Genomic DNA, 18,287 nt, shown 5'->3' on the forward strand with positions numbered 1-18,287 from the left:
TGCTTTATTGTTTGACTTAACTAATGCACCACTTTGAGTCAATTCCACTTATAATGATCTTCCATCAGGTTTCCAAAGCTGTAAATATTTACGGAAGGAGACAGCACATCTCTCTCCCTTGGAGTGAAGAGTTGATTCAAACATTTAACCCTTTGGCCAACACATTACACCCTATGCCACCAGGGATTCTTATTTTGCTTAAATTAATACAACTCAATGCCATCAAGCAGGAAGCAGCTCATTGCTGACCCTCCAGCAATTTTCCAAGGTTGTAAATTGCACAGTAGGTCATTGTCTATCTTTTTGTAGTGGACCTCTCCTCTGGTAGTACAACTTCATAGCTTGTGAGTAATCCAACCATACAGTAGAGGAAGATCTACAATCAGAGAGATTGACACAATGATCACAGCAATGGAACTCAAACACAGCAGAGATTGTAAGGATGGGATAGGATTGAGTAGTATGAGGTTTAGTTAGTTTGCTCTCTGTTGTCTGTGGGATCACCATGAGATGAAGCGAACATAATGACATCTAACAACAACTACACAATGGTTGCTACCAAAGTTGGCAGTGGGCCAAGTCCTTTTGTTCTAGTTCCTGTCATTCTAGTTCAAGCTTAGGAATTAGGACCCAGAAATCTTTAATTTTCTCAATTTTAGTACAGTCTCTCTCTCTCTCTCTCTCTCTCTCTCACACACACACACACACACACACACACACACTATATTGTTGTCAATGCACTTTCACATGCATTGCTTCGTGTAATCCTGGTAATAATGTTGGAGGTTGAGAGGACTGATGTTAATTATTGTGTCTTATTTTGTCCATTAGGCTTCTGAGTACATTCTACTTTGAATGTATTGATTTGAAAATATTTCTGAAACTTCCCAACAATGACAGGTACACAGTTGAAACATGAGGGATTCAACCAAACTGGTTATTTGGCCTTGTGTAGACCACTATTTCTCAACCTACAAGTGCATCATGGCATTTGGTGTCTTGGGAAGACGCCCTGGGTGTGTGTCACACTCAGGCTTCCTCATTTCCTTAGGCTTCCCATCTCTCATCTCTTTACCTTCTAACTGTCACTACAATCATACGTCATTCTCCAGCCTGATGCCAAATACAAAAGTGCAGACATTCTTCATTTAAAGGGAGACCTCAGGAACAGAAGAAGAACACCTTAACTGGGTAAGGTCCAAATTTAACACCACAGTTGAGAAGTTGGACTGAATGGCAGGTACTTGTGACGGCTGTACTTTGATTTTGCATGAATTTCACTGGGTCTGCTCTCTGTGAGCTTGGGCATGTCTTAAATCTCTTAATCTTAATTGTCTGTGGGTTTTTCACCTTGTTGGTATAATGAAGATAATAATAGTACACATTTCATGCAACTTATTATAAGGCATAGCAGGGTTTCCAAAATTATAAATTTTTACAGGGAAAGACTATCAAATCTTTCTCCTGTAGAGTTGTTGGTGGGTTAAAATGGCCAAACTTTTGGTTGGCAGTTGAGTTTTTTAACCATTTCTTACACTAAAACATCATTATTTAATACGTGTCATAGCTAATTAAATGAAATATCTAGATATTATTTTCAAAGATTAAGAATTCGTATAACAATTTCAGACACAAAAATCATCTTAAACAATACAGTAAATATATGAAAAGTGATTTAGCTTCAGAACAAACTCTGGATTTTGGAAGTAGTAATTTATTAAAGTACAATCCTATTCGTCCTCTGATTCTTAGAAGAGTCATAACATCAGAAGCATTGATTCAGAGTTTATACTGTGCTAAGTGTTTTACAAAAGGATTATGAAACTTAATCCTCATTAGAGCCTTATGAGGTAGGTTATATCATTACCCCAGTTTTACCAACAAGGAACCCAAAAGACAAATCTATTAAATAACTTGCCCAAGGTCAGAAAGCATGTTTGCGGTGAAGCTGGACTTCAATTTGAGGCCAGTTGACGGCAGCACTCCTATGATGAACGTGCTCCGCTGTGATCATGCCAGCCTGCCATTGAAGAGGCATGTTTATAAGCCGTGGCAAGGGAGTGGGACTGCACATTTAAATGTGCAAAAATTTGCCTTTGGGCACCTGACTTAATAAACAGTCACATCACTAGAGACTGATCATTATCTTGCTTGTTGAAGTGAAGTTTTGTTTCTTGTTGCCTGTTTTGTGGGATACTGGGGTAGAATACGGTGAAAATTCCATCCTTCCTTTTTGCTATTGTGTGGAAATTCCCCCCACTGACCTTTTATGTATCCTGGCAGCTTATAGGTGAACAATGTCTTAAAACAGTGTAAAACTGAATGAGTTACAAAAGGCCCCTTTACTAACTTAATTTTAAGGCATAAACTGTATCAAGATAGTCTCTAGACTATCTAGACTACCACTAGATTACGAGTGATATCTATGTTAATAGAATAATATCCATCCCCTAGTGTCTTTAAAAGAGCTTTGGTGGCTCAGTGGTAAGGAGTAGAGCTCCCAATTCAAAGACTCATGGTTCAAATCCACCAGCTGCTTCACAGGAAAAATATGAGCACTGTTCTCTGGTGTGATTTAATTCCTCTGAATACCCACTTGGAGGATCAGCTATGAGTCGATTCCTAATTAATAGTATATAACAGCAACAGTGTCTTTAAATCAGATTTGTAGGTAAGTGGGAATTAAGTGTAGACGATTTTAATACAGTCTTACATTTGGGGGGCGGGGGAATGAGACATGGTGACATATAGTAATTTCAGTGTTTGGGCTGTTAACCAAAAGATCAGCAGTTCAAATCCCCTGGCACCTCAATGCAAGAAGGACAAGGCAGTTTCCTCCCATTAAGATTTACAATCTACTAGGGGATTTACCCTCAAAGAGATGGATTGAGACAGTGACTATAGCAGAGGGCTCACGTATGTCTGAGATAATGGGGATGGCACAGGATAGGACAGGTTTCAGACCTGTTGTTCATAGGGTTCCTATGAGTTATACTCAACTCCATGGCAACTAAAAGCAAGAAGGAGACTTACAACCCACGACTTGATGGTAGTGGGGTGGTTTTTTGTGGGGTTTTTTTTCAGTTCAAGAAAAGACCCCTGTTATGACAATAATACCTACTCACATATCCCTTTTAAACAGTTCTCTTCCTCATCTGTTTCAATGCAGTATGCCCAATTTATCCCATTGGGAGGAGGAATTGTATAATAATGAAAGAATTTTTCTTTTACTTTTCAAAGAGAAGAGCTAACTGAGGGGAGGGGTAGGCAGGGAGAAAAGTGCAACAGTGAATGAATGGAAATCCAAAGTCTCTGTAAATGTTCATTAATAATAATAATTTTAAAACAGACACACACACACACACACACACAGAAGCCTCAGTGTCTTTCCAATGATTTAAAAGCTTTAATGCAAGTGAAAGTATGATAAAGAATTTGTTGCAAGTAGGAATTGTTTCACAGCTCTGTAATGGTGCAGTACTTAAAGTGCTCAACATCTAACCAAAAGCTCAACAGCTTGAACCTACCTAATGCTTCAAGGTAGAAGTCAGCTTCCATAAAGATTTTATAACCTTGGAAACCCTATGGGGCAAGTGTACTCTGACCGGTGTGATTACAAGTTGGAATAATCTAGTTGACAGTGAGTTTGGTCATTTGGTTGCTGGTGGCTCAATTGTTCCAAAGTGATGTCAATTTTACATAATACCAAAGGGCAAGTGGGAGTTGTCTGAGTCATAATCTAGGGCCTGCCAGCAATAGTACTCCAATTTAGCTCACTTCAAACTTTCACAGCTTTCTCAGGGTGTGACTCAAGTTTTTGGTAGGGTACCATTCTCACATCATTAATCAACTAGCATGAACAAAATTAATCTATGAATATTAAATGTTTTGTGCCAGGCATTTCAAGGATGTGGCTGTTTTTAGCAACAACCTGTTTGATTTGTGGACCTTTAAATGGTGGTGAATACTTTCAGTTGGAAAACGAAGTGAATCCTGAAGTGTGGATGAATATTGTAAGTCATGGAGAATCCCAAAGAAGAACAGAAAAAAAAAATAGAATTAATTTGTGATAAGACTATCAAAGGTACTATTACAGCAGAAAATCTCTAGTAAGAAAACAGGTAAAACGTAGTGATTTTGTTAACGTATCTAGTCTACCTAGGGGTGATTTGCTACCAAAGGTCATCCAGGCTTCCCTGGTGGAGAAAGATGGGAATGTCACAACCCACTGAATAGTCAGCTAGGAATCATTTTGGACTTGACAGCAAAGAGCTTGAGAGTCTGAACTTATTGTTTAATAACATCAAGCCATGTGTATAGTATAAACATATATTAATGTCTTCTATGGTTCCACAGCAATGAGCTCAAGTAGGTCGAGGATGATAACTATAGCACAGCACGGGACAGGGTTCAGATCTGTTGTTCATAGGATTGCTACGAGTTATACTTGGCAGTACAGAACAACAACAGAATTGTTCTATTATCTTGTTAGCTTTATATTAAGTAAGAGTGGTTTAAAAAGACAATTTGCTTGAGGATCTAACTTTTTCTTTACAAAACTAAATTTTTCCCACCCAAGAACATACATGTGCCATAAGTTGACATTTTCTGTATTTTAAATATTTTCAATATTTATAATATTTCTTTAATATTGAATTAATATTTCTATATTTTCATAGAAAATAATTAATTTAATAATTAATATTTCTACATTTTAAACATTTTCAATATTCTCGTTATCTTAGCGTTATCTATGTACTATATTAAGCTTACAGCTGCTTAGAGCTACGGATTCCAGATAATTTGCCCCAGTAAATGTCCACCAATGCTTTGATCTATTTCGTTTTGGCACTATTACAGAAGGCATTCAGTAACACCTGTATTTTTCCTGGGCAGAGTGAACTCATTACCTATAATGGCTACCCCAGCGAGGAGTATGACGTCATCACTGAAGACGGTTACATCCTTAGTGTCAACAGAATTCCCTATGGCCGAAGAGACACTCGGAGCGTAGGTATAAGATTCTCTTCCTTTGCTAAAGAGAACTGAGTGTGATTGAAAGTCTCTGCTGACTGTGTGTTCCTCCTAAGAGTGACTAATTCATCAAAACAAATTAGTAAAACTGCATTTGTGACTGTACTGGTCTTTAAATGGTTAACAGGAAGGTTGAGTCGTTGCCGCCCCTTGAATTCCATGAAGCCATGTAAGAACCTCAAAAATACACAGGGCAAGGCTGATCTTGTTGGCTATAATCAGACTTACTGGTTGAGCGGAAATGCAAAGGAAGAGGCGACCTTTGCAGTTGTTAGTTCTCAACTGCTTTCTGATTTCTCATGTGGAAAGAAAGCCTGCCTGTTTCAGAAAGTGGTTTTCCATGGTTTTGTGAGAACACGTGCTGAGTCGTCTGAAGCTGGCTAAAGAGTTTAGCCCAGAAGCACCCCTTGCCTCCACTAAAACCTCCCCCGAAGGAATAAAAAAAAAAACTAGTTAAATAACTGAGGGATTGCTCAATCTTTTTTTTTTCTTCTGAGAATAAAAACTCTAGCAAATGTTTTGCCCTGAAGAACAGATGTTTTATGCCGTGAAAATACATGGTGTTTAGGCTTGAGTTCTAAAATATGAAATAAATATGCAAAAAAGAGAGAAATTACATTCCTTAAAAGGGGAATAATAACAGCAAAAATGTTTAAGAAGGAAAAATAAGAGGACAACAAATATCTTCAAAAGCTCATGAGTAAACAATTTACTAATTTACACGTCATAAGAAATCTAAGGTGGCCTGTAGGGAGTTGGGCTGTTAACCCAAATACTGTGCTTGTCAGATGCTTCCAGTGCACCAGCAGCTCTGTGGGAGAAAGATGGGCAGTCTCCTCCCACGTGATGTACAGCATCAGAAAATCCACTAGAGGGTCAACCATGACTTGGTTCCAACTCAGTGGCAATAAGTTGAGTTAGCGCATGTGCCACAAGTTGGAGTTAACCACAGACAAGAGCAAACACGCCACTGTATCGTGTTCACTCTGCAGCTTCCCTCTGCGTTCTCAATTGTTGCTAGAATCAAGTTGTTCAACAGTCACTCCCCACAGGACTCAACTCATTGCTGTGAAGTCAGAATAGACACTTAACTGACTGACCCTTTGATGGGCTTTCGGTCGCTATAAATCACACAAGAAGACTTCCAGTCTTTCTCCAATGGATCAGCTGGTGGATTTGAATTGCTTGCTTCAGTTTGGAAGCACAACTCCTTTCCCAGTAGGCCAGTATACAGCCAGAAAATCAAAAGACAAATTGCATTGGGAAAGTCTGCTGTCAGAGACCTCTCCAAAGTACTGAAGAGCAACTACATCAGTCTGGAGACTAAGATGTGCCTGAGCCAGGCCATATTGTTGTTGTTGTTGTGTTGTTGTTGTTGTTGTTGTTAAGTGCCGTCTAGTCACAGGTGACTCATAGCAACCCTATAAAGGAAAGTCCTCAATGCTTGAATGTCTCTCATACTCTCTCCAGTCACTGAATCAATCCACCTCATAGAGGGCCTTCCCCTCCTACAACATCCCTCCACCCTCCCGAGCATGATGTCCCTCTCCAAGGACCAGTCCCTCCTTACAACATGTCCAAAGTATGTCAGACGAAGCCTCAGAATCCTTGCCTCCAAGGAGCAGCCCGGTTTAACCCTCTCCAGGATGAATCTGTTTCTTTTCTCAGCAGTTCATGGTATCCTCAGTACTATTCTCCAGCACCACAGCTCAAAGGCATCAATTCTCCTTGTATCCTCCCTAGTCATTGTCCAACTGTATGACGCATAACAAGTGATTGCAAAGACCATGGCCTGTATCAGACACACCTTAGTCTCCAGAGAGACATGTACCATAAATTATTCTATTTCTCTCTGCATTTCTCTGCCTCTCTTCCTTTCCCCTTCCAGGATCCCGGCCGGTTGTGTATATGCAGCATGCCTTATTTGCAGATAACGCTGCTTGGCTTGAGAACTTTGCCAATGGCAGTCTTGGATTCCTTCTAGCAGATGCAGGTTATGACGTCTGGATGGGAAACAGTCGAGGGAACACTTGGTCAAGAAGACACAAAACGCTTTCAGTGACTGAAGAGAAGTTCTGGGCCTTTAGGTAAAATGCATCTAAAACAAATCATCAGAAGCCACATGGAGGGTCGCCATGAGTCAGAATCAACTCAACAACAGTGAATTAAGTGAGTTTCCCATTTCCAAAATTGGATAATAGAAAGTGCTAGAATTTTAAATCTTTAGGCAAGTCAAAAATTGTTAGTTCCTATCAAGTCCATTCTAACTCATGGTGACCCCATATTTTACACTGTATAAGGGTGCTAGGTAAGGTTGGCATTATCCAGAGACATAAGTGGAAACTTATTATTATTGTTGGGTAATCATCCAGTCGATTTCTATTCATAATGTTCCTATGAGACAGAATAGAACTTCTCCAAAGGGTTTCAGAGGCTAGAATTTGATAGGGCTCCCTCTCTTGGAGCTTTTAGGTGAATACGAATTTCCAACATTCCTCTAGCAACCAAGCACTTAAGCACTGTGCCACCAATGACCCTCCAAGAAAAAGAAAAGACACACAACCTAGGTAAGGAAAGAGAAGGAAAAGAAATCTAAGGGAAGGAAGTGAGGAGGTCCACTCCTGTTACTATAAAGTTAAATGATCAACGCAGTGGGAAAAGACTTACAACAGGATGCATTTAATGGGCATTTCCCAAAGCCCATTGCCGTCAAATTGATTCTGTCTCAAAAATATCCACTGCTTAAGTAGGCTCCAACCCAAAGTGACTTTCCATCTGGATTCCGAGGCTCTAGATCTTAACACAGATTGTCCATTTGTCTCCCTCAGAACAGCTGGTGGATTCAAACTGCCAAGCTTTTGGTTTACAACCTGACACTTCAGGCATTATGCTACTAGAGCTTGTTGGTAGATATTTGAATTGGCTCTGACTCATCATGACCGTATGGAGAAGAGTTCAAAACTCTGCCCAATCCTGTGTCATCCTCACGTCTCTACTGTGCTTCATCCCATTGCTGTAGTCATTGTGTCACCTATCTCATGGAGGGTCTTCTACTCTTCCAAGCATGAAATAGTTTTGAAGGATTGGCCCTCTTGATATCATGCTCAAAGTATATGAGAATTTCTTAGGACAAAGTAAAACTATCCCAAGGGGTTTCTAGAAATGTTTAGGGAAGCTGACTGTCGCATCTTTTAGCAGAGCAACTGATGGGTTTCAAATACTAGTCATTGAAGTTAGCAGCCCCAAGTCTCTTCAAACACACTGAATTGGGTAAGTAATAGGGCGAGGGATTTTTACTGGAAAAAAAGCACAAAATTCTGAATGTAAAGGAAGAAGAGTGAGTACATACTCTAAGTTTTAAACTTAATTGTACTTATAAATCTGTGTTTTATTTTGCAGTTTTCATGAAATGGCCAAATATGACCTTCCAGGAATAATAGACTTCATTGTAAATAAAACTGGTCAGGAGAAGTTATATTTCATTGGACATTCACTTGGGACAACAATAGGTATGTGGAGAAATGCAATTATTCTGGGGATTTTGCAAAAGCCCATCTTAAATTTGAAATGGAATAACTACCGTGTGTAGTGTCTTTGATTCCCTGTCCTTTGAGAGGCACATACTCAAGTATCCTAAGTATGGAGATCACTTTTCCAAATGCCAAGAGACTATGATTATGTCAAAGAATTGGTCACAGTGTCACTTTTATAAAGATGATACAATTAATCAGGAACACCATAGGCCAAAGTCCAAAGACATATTTACAAAAAGTTTTGAAATTTATTATAGTAAATTAGTGAAACATACCTACTTAGACTGTAATTTCAAATATTGTTATTATGCTGTTGTTTTTAAGATGTAGGGTATGACAATTCAATGCAGCCATTATATTAATTTTTTTTAAGTTCAAGATCCAGCTTTTTGAAATTTTACTTTTTAAAAGGTTGTCAAGATTTTTGGTGAAGAAATCAATAATCTAGCTCTAGGGAAAAATTCATAGCAATAAAATCTTGATTTTTTTTATTTTTCACTGAAGGTTTCCATTTTAAATAATTGTGTTTTGTAGAATGAAATATTTCAATTTGTTTTTACAAATTAAAATAATTGAAACTTCAGGAGCTAACATTCTTATAATATTATCATCATTACCTTCATTGTCAATAGCAAACATATGTTGATCAATGCATTATAGTGATTCTTAGGCAGCTTAAAATTATACAACAGATAATATCAGAGAGCATATTCTAAAAGAATATTAAATGACTAATAAGGGTTAAACCGGGTGGCTCTTTGGGGGCAAGGATTCTGAGGCTCCGTCTAACATACTTTGGACATGTTATAAGGAGAGACCGATCCTTGGAGAAGGACATCATGCTGGGGAGGGTGGAGGGACAGCGCAGAGGGGAAGGCCGTCTATGAGGTGGATTGATTTGGTGACTGGTGTTATCAGGATGGGAGTGTCAGGGACAGTGCTATTGGCACAAGACAGAGCAGAGTTTAGGGCTGTTGTACATAGGGTCGCTATGAGTCGCAAGCGACTCGATGGCACATAAAAACAACAATAACAATAAGAGACTCAATGGTGCCAATAGTCAGATAATTATTTATTGGATGTTTATTATAAGTTGGGTTTTACTCAAGATCTTTTGCACAATATTTCCTTCTAATATTGGGAACAAGCCCATTATTAATAACTCTATTTTATCAGAGAGAAAATGGAAGTTCAGAGAAACTGAAGTGTCCCTTAACACATAAGGCACAGAATACAGATTCAAACCAAATCAGTCTAACTTCAGAGAGGGGTGCCCAGCCCCACTGAAGAATCTTTAGAGAATACACTTGAATTGAGTCTAAAAAAGTCTATTTGCATTCAGGATATAACATTTTTCAATGAAGAAAACTCTTGGTATTTTGGTCAGAGAAGTGTTAATTGTTGTTGTTGTTATGTGCCCGTTATGTGTTGTTGTTGTCTTTTGACTCATAGCAACCCTATGTACAACAGCTTTGAACTCTACTATGTCCTGAGCAAAGTTTATTGTCTCTGACACACCTACTCCTATTACTCCAGTCACTGAGTCTTCGAGGGTCTTCCTCTCTCCTACTGTCCCTTCACCCTCCCAAGCATGATATTCCTCTCCAAGAACTGGTCCCTCCATACAACACATCCAAAGTACGTTAGACTAAGTTTCAGATTCCTTGCCTCCAAGGAACAGCCTCGATTCACTCTCTCTGGATGAAACTATTTGTTCTCCTAGCAGTCCATAGTATATTCAATACTTTTCTCTAGCACCACAGCTCAAAGACATCAATTCTCCTTCTATCCTCTCTAGTCATTGTCTAGCTTTCTGATGCACAGCAAGTAATTGCGAAGACTATGGCCTGGATCAGGTGCACCTTAATCTCCAGATGGACATCATTGCTCATTCATTATTTATGGGATGTTTAGCAATACTGTCTATGAACCACTAAATACCAGCAGAGCTTTTAAGGCAAATTGAATACCTCAAAGAACTCATCTCCACACACTTCCAAACACTAGGGAATGGTGCCAGTATAAGCCTGGTATGGAGTCTTTGTCTCAAACAAATATTTCTGTTCTTTTGCTGGCTAAAAGTCTTGTGATAATCCAACAAATAGTTCAACAATGAACACACACACACACACATAGAGCATACAGCCCTGAAGAAATTATGTAGGGAATTAAAATATACAGATTCTCCCCATCCCCTTCCTTGTGTTATGCTTTTCTCCTCCCTTCTCCCACATCCTCCCAAGGAGAGTGGTTCAGTGCAATGACTGAAAGCACAGGATGGATGGAGAAAACCAGTGTTTATTGTAGCCAGATTGGACGTAGGCAGGTCTACTCTGGAAGCAAGGAAACGTCTGAAGGGTTGGCAAGCATCCAGTGAGGTCCTGGGAGAGTGAGCTCTCATTCCATTGTGAAAATGGAAAACTGCAGGGTGACTGGATGTTATATCAAAAAAAAGGTGACTGTCCCACCATTCGTGAACAGACTGTTTCTGTAAGTCCTCGGACTCATTCTGGTGTTTGAGAATTCAAGGTAAAAATGACAATAATCTCAACATAACCACATACAAAGAAAGTAAAATTATCCATAGTTTACCCAACTGTGCTCCCTCTGCTCCTCTTTGACCTTTCAAGCCCCCAGCTACTCCATTTCTTCAGGCAGTTTGAGTTGACCATCTAGGCACGAAATATTAGACCATGGGAACAGAGATGGCTAAGGGAATCTTTGTAGAAGAACTGAGACAGAATTTCACAACTCATTCCCAAGACTGTTGCAACAGAAAGATAAAATAACAAAGCCGAGTCGCACCTCTGTTGGTAGAAGTATTACGTAAGTAATTGTAAATTTCATTAGTTTATCTTGTCTCTTATGCTCTCAGGTTTTGTAGCCTTTGCCACCATGCCTGAACTGGAACAAAGAATAAAAATGAATTTTGCCTTGGGCCCTGTGGTTTCTTTCAAGTATCCCACAGGCATTTTTACCCGTTTTTTCCTACTTCCAAACTCCATCCTCAAGGTAGGCACTCCCTTTTGCCAAAATACGGTCTTTTTATTTTAAGACCTTTTATAAAATGCAAGTGGAGGATTTACACAAAACATACAGACATGTGCCTGTGCGTGTGTCTACATCTTAATGCTCAGAGCTCTCTTTAATAATTTCATATGCTTAGTTATAAGAATAACTGAATATCACATGAACTTTCAGCTGATCTGATGACTATGTCAATACAAGGTCAGGAACACATTTTCTTGTGATATTCACTTGGACAATTAAAAGGATTCACAAATACTCAAATGGAAGCCATTCTTGAAGTTACTAATGACTACTAAAGCCTCTAATTTAATGCTAGATGACTGTGTCAGAAACACTCTTCTAATAAAGGAGCTTGCACTACCTTCCTAAATATTTCAAACCCTATCTTAAAGATCAGTTATTTATTCACATATTTACTGATTCCTTTCTAAAGCTTGGAAAATAGATTGCCAATAGTCGTAGATTTACTTGCACTGTGTTTATGTAGGGGTTTGTCTACTACTTTTGTTTCTCTAAAAAGGAAAATTGTTGTCAAAATGAATGTAATAGCTTTCCAAGATTGTCATTTCATTTAGAGTAGATGGTAAATTCAATCTGGATGACAAAAGTCTAGGAGACCAGTTAAGGTATCCCAGTAATTCTCATACACATAAGAAGATGAAGTGCGGGTTTGAGGTGGTAGTATCAGTTTACATGCACTAGTGACCTTAGCAAGAAAGATGAGCAATCTCCTCATATACGGTTTACAGCTGTGGAAGGAAACCCACTACTGGAGGGTCAGCCAGGAGTCAATTCCAACTTGACCACAAAGAGAGAGAAAATGGGAACAGAAATAATTATTTGCTCATTGTTGTTACGCACCTGTGACCCCATGTACAGCAGCAGTCCCTATCCTGAGCCAATCTCACTGACTCTAACACACCTACCCCCATTGTCCCAGTTACTGTGTCAATCCATCTCATCTGGGGTCTTCCTCTCCTGTGCTGTACCTCCACCCTTCCAAGGACCAGTCTCTCCTGGCCATGTACCCAAAGTACGTGAGATAGAACTTCAAAATCCTAGCCTCCAAAGACAAACTTGATTTCACCCTCTCTAAGACAGACCTATTTGTTTTCTTAGCATAAAGAATTTCCAGAGAACCTAATGATTAATTTTATAGCAGTTTGTGTTTGGTTTTTTTTTCTTACTATAAGCACACACGAGGTAAGCACAAGTACTTTTGTGTAGTGGAAAGTTCCATTTCAACATTCATTGGGATTGGTTAGTTTTGAATATTTTCTACAGTTGTGCAGGGTTGAGCAGTGGAATTTGTAAAATTCAAAGGTAGGCACAGTTACTTTTCAACATGCTAGTTTTGTATATGCTTTGGTTTACCTGGATAGGTTATATCTGAAGCAAAAAATGTCCTCACTCTCAAATTTTCTATCATGGTTAAGTCCACATTTCTATTCCCCTCCCTCAGATTTTTCAGAGGATTTGTGTTCCCAGAAGTTCCTAGTCCTCAACCAGAGAGCTAACCAAAACTTACTTTATCATATCCTTCCTACAGATTATTCAATATTTTCTGTTCAGTGGTCTTCCTGCTCAGTGTGCCATTCATTAATTAGCAACATGAGAGATGGCTGTTGTGCTGATAGCAGCAAAGGAAAGAAGATATCAGTCTCCTCCAGTGCAATTAGTTGCCTCTGAAAAAAACCACTGGAGAGTCAGATATGGTTGGTTCTGACTCGATGGTTCCTAGCAACAATATAGCAATATATCATCTTAAGGAGAAATTGTTCTACCTTCCTTGGTAATAAGCGATAAATATGAAATGTGGGCAATCTTTAATTAAGCAAAACATTTAACCATGGGAAAATTTTTGAGGTTGACAAACTTTTCTGCAATCTCCTTGTAAATAACATTGATATCTGTGTTAGAGAGAATCATCAGTCAAACTTTTAGGTCTCATTGATCAAAAAGTAAATATACCTTTATTCCCCAATATGTCTCATGAATGAAGACAGTATCAGGAAGTCTCAAGATTTGAAAAAAAACACAAAAAAACCCAACCCCAAAACTCTTTTCTTTTTGTTTGCAGGCTCTTTTTGGCACTAAAGGTTTATTTTTAGAATACAAGTCAAAAACACCACCTAGTATTAAAATCTGCAACAATAAAATACTCTGGGTGATATGTAGTGAATTTATGTCCTTATGGGCTGGATACAATAAGAAAAATATGAATATGGTAAGTATCATTTATTATGAAATCTTTAGATAATTTAAGAATTTCTATCTTTCTGATTTCTGATTCATTTAGAAGTAACTAGTTCACTGTGTAAATTCACTAAGACATATTTTATACTCTTAAGCATAGATTCACCATATATGGAACAAGTATTCAATGGACCATGAATGTAAGGACATTAAATTAATACAGTGCATTAAAAAATAAAATACTACAAAGTACAGAAGTGCATGAAGGCATTGAACTATTTCATTGTTGCCTTCAATGTGCAGAAAATAATTTTCCTTCAAATAAAATTTGCCACCTAACTTGGAAAATGCAGGAAGAAGATGAAATTAACTTCTCCTGAAGCAGCAAGAAACAGCCAACCTGTTTCAATTCTCTGCTTTCTGTTATTTAGAATTTTAAAAGGATAAGTAAAGAAGATGGAGAAAAAGATTTTATCTTTTTAGACTACTATGGTTGAAAAGCTGGTTTTGGTTGGTTGGTTTTGGTTTTATAAGAATTTTAAATTTTTATTTTTCAACAAATGTTGGGGTGGATTAAAGTCTTTTTTAAAAAAATGAATAAATTTTTTATCTTAGTCTAGCATCAACTCTGACTCGTGGTGGCCCCAAGCATAACAGAACAAAAGGTGACCTTCATAGATGTGTTCAAGTTCATTGTCATGCCTATGTTATGTTTGGAGAGCCTTACAAACTATGAGACGATACTCATCTGTGGCCCACAAGGTTTTCTTTCTCTTTACAAAATTTTTATTGTGATTTTAATGAAAGTTTACAGAAAGGCTAGGTTTTCATTCATACATTACTGTACATTTTCCTGCTTCCCCCCTCCTTCCCCTCCCCCAGTCCACTTTGTAATACAACTGTGGTTCCAAATTGTTGTGATACACATACATAGTGCCTAATCATACATTTCTTTTAGGCAGTCCTTTCCCTCATCTGTTCCAATGCAGTGTTCACTATCTGTCTATGCTTTTCCAATTCTCTCCCCAACTCCCCATGTCAGTCTTATAATGGTAGTGTTGTGCAGTATTTGTCCTTTTGTTATTGAGATATTTCACTTGGCATAATGTCCTCCAGACTCACCCATATTGTGTAATGTTTTATGAGTTCATTGTTTTTCACTGGTGTGTAACTTTCCATTGTGTGAATGTACTATATTCATCTGTGATCCACAAAGTTTTCGTAGGCTAGTCCAATAAAATAGTAGGAGCTTTCATGGTGTAATTTATAGAGAGTTTCACTGCTAGTCCAAAGGCCACACCTCTCGCTGCTTGAACCCGCCATTGACTCCTCAGGAAAAAGAGAGACTAATAGCCTCTGAAAGCTATGAGTCAGTTCCAACTCAATGGCAATCAAAGAGAATTTTTGAAAGTCAATTTCGAGAATTTCTTTCCTACTCTATCCTCTAGAAATGTCACTGAAGCATAGTTAACACTGGTGAACCTGTTAGTATTTTAAATTCTTCTAGCAAATTTCCAGGATCAAAATAACAAGCAAACCATAACAGTACAAAAATTTACATAGTCAAAAAAAGATGCTAAGGAGACTGTTAGTGTAAAATTAGTCCCCAAAGAAGATAGCTGTTCTTCAGTTGGTTCTTTGTTTCTTAAAAAGGCTAAATTGTTTCAGAGTAAAACAATCATTGTTCAAAGTCTGCTTATTCAAAAATAGTAGTTTGTACTAAGTCACCATGATGAATTGCATTATATTCTAGCTTTAGAAAGACTATTGGGTCCAACTTAGTCTCTAATTTGGAGGCTCATGTGTGAAGTGGTTGGATTCTGGAAGATGGTTTTTCTTGTTTTGGTAAGGATCAGGTGAGGACTGGTTGGTAGGATTTTTTGTTGGTTTTTTAAAAAAATTATTATTATTAGGGTCACTATGAGTCACAAGCGACTCAACGGCACAGAACAACAACAACAACATTATTATTCACAAGTGAGTGTGAGCTGATCGGATTTTCCAGATTTAGCTAACAATGAGCTATTAGCTGGAAGTCTCTTGGTTTATTTAGAGTCAACCAGGATCTACTGGTAGGCCTTCACTTAAAAGGTGGTAGCACCCTTGGGCCTGTGGCCTTCGGGTCTGGTGTTGTGTTTGAGATGAACATTCTTCTAAGTGGGACAGCACTGGTCTGTCAATTTTCAGTACTGTGTCAAATGCCATAATGGTAGCCCATCATGGACAGTGTTTGGTGGAGCTCCCAGATTGATTCAGGTTTGAAAGCAGGAGTTGTATCCACTTCCTAAACCACATGCCTCTGGAACTTCTATGGACATAGAGAAAAGACAATAGTTATAGTACAAAGTTCAGGATTTTTGTTCATAGGGTCGCTGTGGGTTGTGCTCAACTCAACAGCACTTAACAACAACAACAACATGATAGGCCCTATTATTTTCAGTCGGAAAAATGTTTTTTTAAAAATTGGAGAACAGTACCTATGCAAGTGATTGGGTTTTATTGTTGTTGTTGTTGTTGTTGATGATGTTGTTGTTTTATGTGCCATTAAGTGACTCATAGCAAATAGCTCTGAACCCTGCCTTATCCTGAGCCAGTCTCACTGTCTCAAAAACACAGACCCCATTACCATATTTACTGTATCAATCCATCTCATCCAGGGTCTTCTTTTCCTGTGACATCACTCTACCCTTTCAAATATGATGTCCTTCTCCAAGGATTGGTCCCTCCTGGCCACGTGCCCAAAGTATGTGAGACAGAGCTTTAAAATCCTTTCCTGCAAGGAGAAACTTGGTTTCACCCTCTCAGAGATAGACCTGTCTTTTTTCTCTTGGCAGTTCATGGGATGGTCAATATTCTTCTCCAGCATCACAACTCAAAGACATCGATTCCTCTTCTGTCATCCTTATTGTCCATCTCTCTTATGTGCAGCAAGTAATTGCAATGACCATGGCCTGGATTACACACATCTTGTCTCTAGACTTATATCATTGCTTTTTAGCATTTTGAAGAGGTCGCTGACAGTAAACTTCCCTAATTTAATTAATCTTTTGATTTCCTGACTGCTGGTGCCAAAAGTATTGAAATTATTAACATCCTCAATTTCTTTTCCATCCATCATGGTGCTAGATACCAATAGGGCCAGTGGTGAGAATTTTTGTCTTTTTGATGTTGAGCTTCAATCCATATTGAAGACTACAATCTTTGACTTTCTGCAGCAAACACTTGAGGTCCTCTTCAGTTTTGACAAGCAAGGTTGTGTCATCTGCCTAACAGGTTGTTGATGAGTCTTACTTTTTTTTTCCCAAATAATTTCTTTTATTCTCACAGGGAAGCCAAGTTAGTTGATGTGGTGATGTTTTACTATTTTTCACATAAGAGATTAATAATGAAAACGTTTAATAACTTTACCACAGTCATGTGCTGTGAGCAGGAATTGACTCAGTGTATCAAAGGAGATTGCCCATTCTTATCCCAAAGAGCAACTGGTCTATTCCAGCCATTTGCCTTTGGTATTGTAGCTCAGCTTTTACTATTAAACTGCCACATGTCCCCATGCAGTAAAGTAGGACTGGGCATCTAGATCTCACAAGCCACTGTTTGGTGATCGCGTGCATGAACGTGTGTGTGTGTGTGTGTGTGTGTGTGTTGTTTTGCGCTCATATCAGCCCATGTTTTATTTGCATCCAAGCAGCAAACATGAATCCATGTTGTTGTTGTTATGTGCCATCGAGTCACCTGGGACTCATAGCGGCCCTGTGTACAACAGCCCTAAACTCTGCCCTATCCTGTGCCAATCTCACCATCTGCAACGCACCTACCCCCATTACCCCAGTCACTGAATCAATCCATCTCATCGAGGGTCTTCCTCTCCTGCACTGTCCCTCCACCCTCCCAGGACAAACCTGTTTGCTTTCCCAGCAGTCCATGGTATATTCAATACTCTTCTCCAACATGACAGCTCAACGGCATCAATTCTCCTTCTATCATCCCTAGTCATTGTCCAGTTCTCTGATGCATAACAAGTTATTGCAAAGATCATGGCATGTATATGACACACCTTAGTCTCCAGACTGACATCTGTGCACTTCAGCACTTTAGAGAGGCCTCTAACCATAGGCTTTCTCATCACAATATGTCTTTTAATTTCCTGGCTGCTGGTGCCAAGAGTGTTGACTATGGATCCAAGCAGACCAAAACTGTGAACAATCTCAATCTCTTCCCCATCCATTATGATACTGTGAATCAGCCCAAGGGTGAGACTCTTTGTTTTCTTAATATTGAGTCTCAATACATACTGAAGACTGCAGTCTCTGATCTTCTACAGCAAGTGCTTCAGGTCCTCCTCAGTTTCAGCAAGCAGGGTTGTGTCATCTGCATAATGCAGATACATATTGGATTATTTCACTTTGGTATTTCCAAACCCCAGTATTCTTACTGTAGCTATTCTCTGCTCCTGAAAGGAATTAGATGAGAGAGAGAGAGAGAGAGAGAGAG

General features: G+C 38.8%; 1 protein-coding gene across 1 annotated transcript in view; it reads left to right on the forward strand.

Moving 5' to 3' along the window:
* The first annotated feature begins 3,908 nt into the window (after positions 1–3,908).
* The window catches only part of LIPN (lipase, family member N), a 23,200-nt gene continuing 8,821 nt past the window's right edge, over positions 3,909–18,287 (forward strand). The window contains exons 1-6 of the mRNA XM_006880321.1: positions 3,909–4,013; positions 4,897–5,014; positions 6,923–7,121; positions 8,434–8,543; positions 11,443–11,579; positions 13,678–13,824. Coding sequence (XP_006880383.1) covers positions 3,909–4,013; positions 4,897–5,014; positions 6,923–7,121; positions 8,434–8,543; positions 11,443–11,579; positions 13,678–13,824 — 816 coding nt within the window. The remainder of the gene's footprint in view (positions 4,014–4,896; positions 5,015–6,922; positions 7,122–8,433; positions 8,544–11,442; positions 11,580–13,677; positions 13,825–18,287) is intronic.

The sequence above is a fragment of the Elephantulus edwardii genome, unplaced genomic scaffold (genome assembly GCF_000299155.1).
Source record: "Elephantulus edwardii isolate Elephantulus edwardi_28Jun2011 unplaced genomic scaffold, EleEdw1.0 scaffold00007, whole genome shotgun sequence".
NCBI classification, from domain to species: domain Eukaryota; kingdom Metazoa; phylum Chordata; class Mammalia; order Macroscelidea; family Macroscelididae; genus Elephantulus; species Elephantulus edwardii.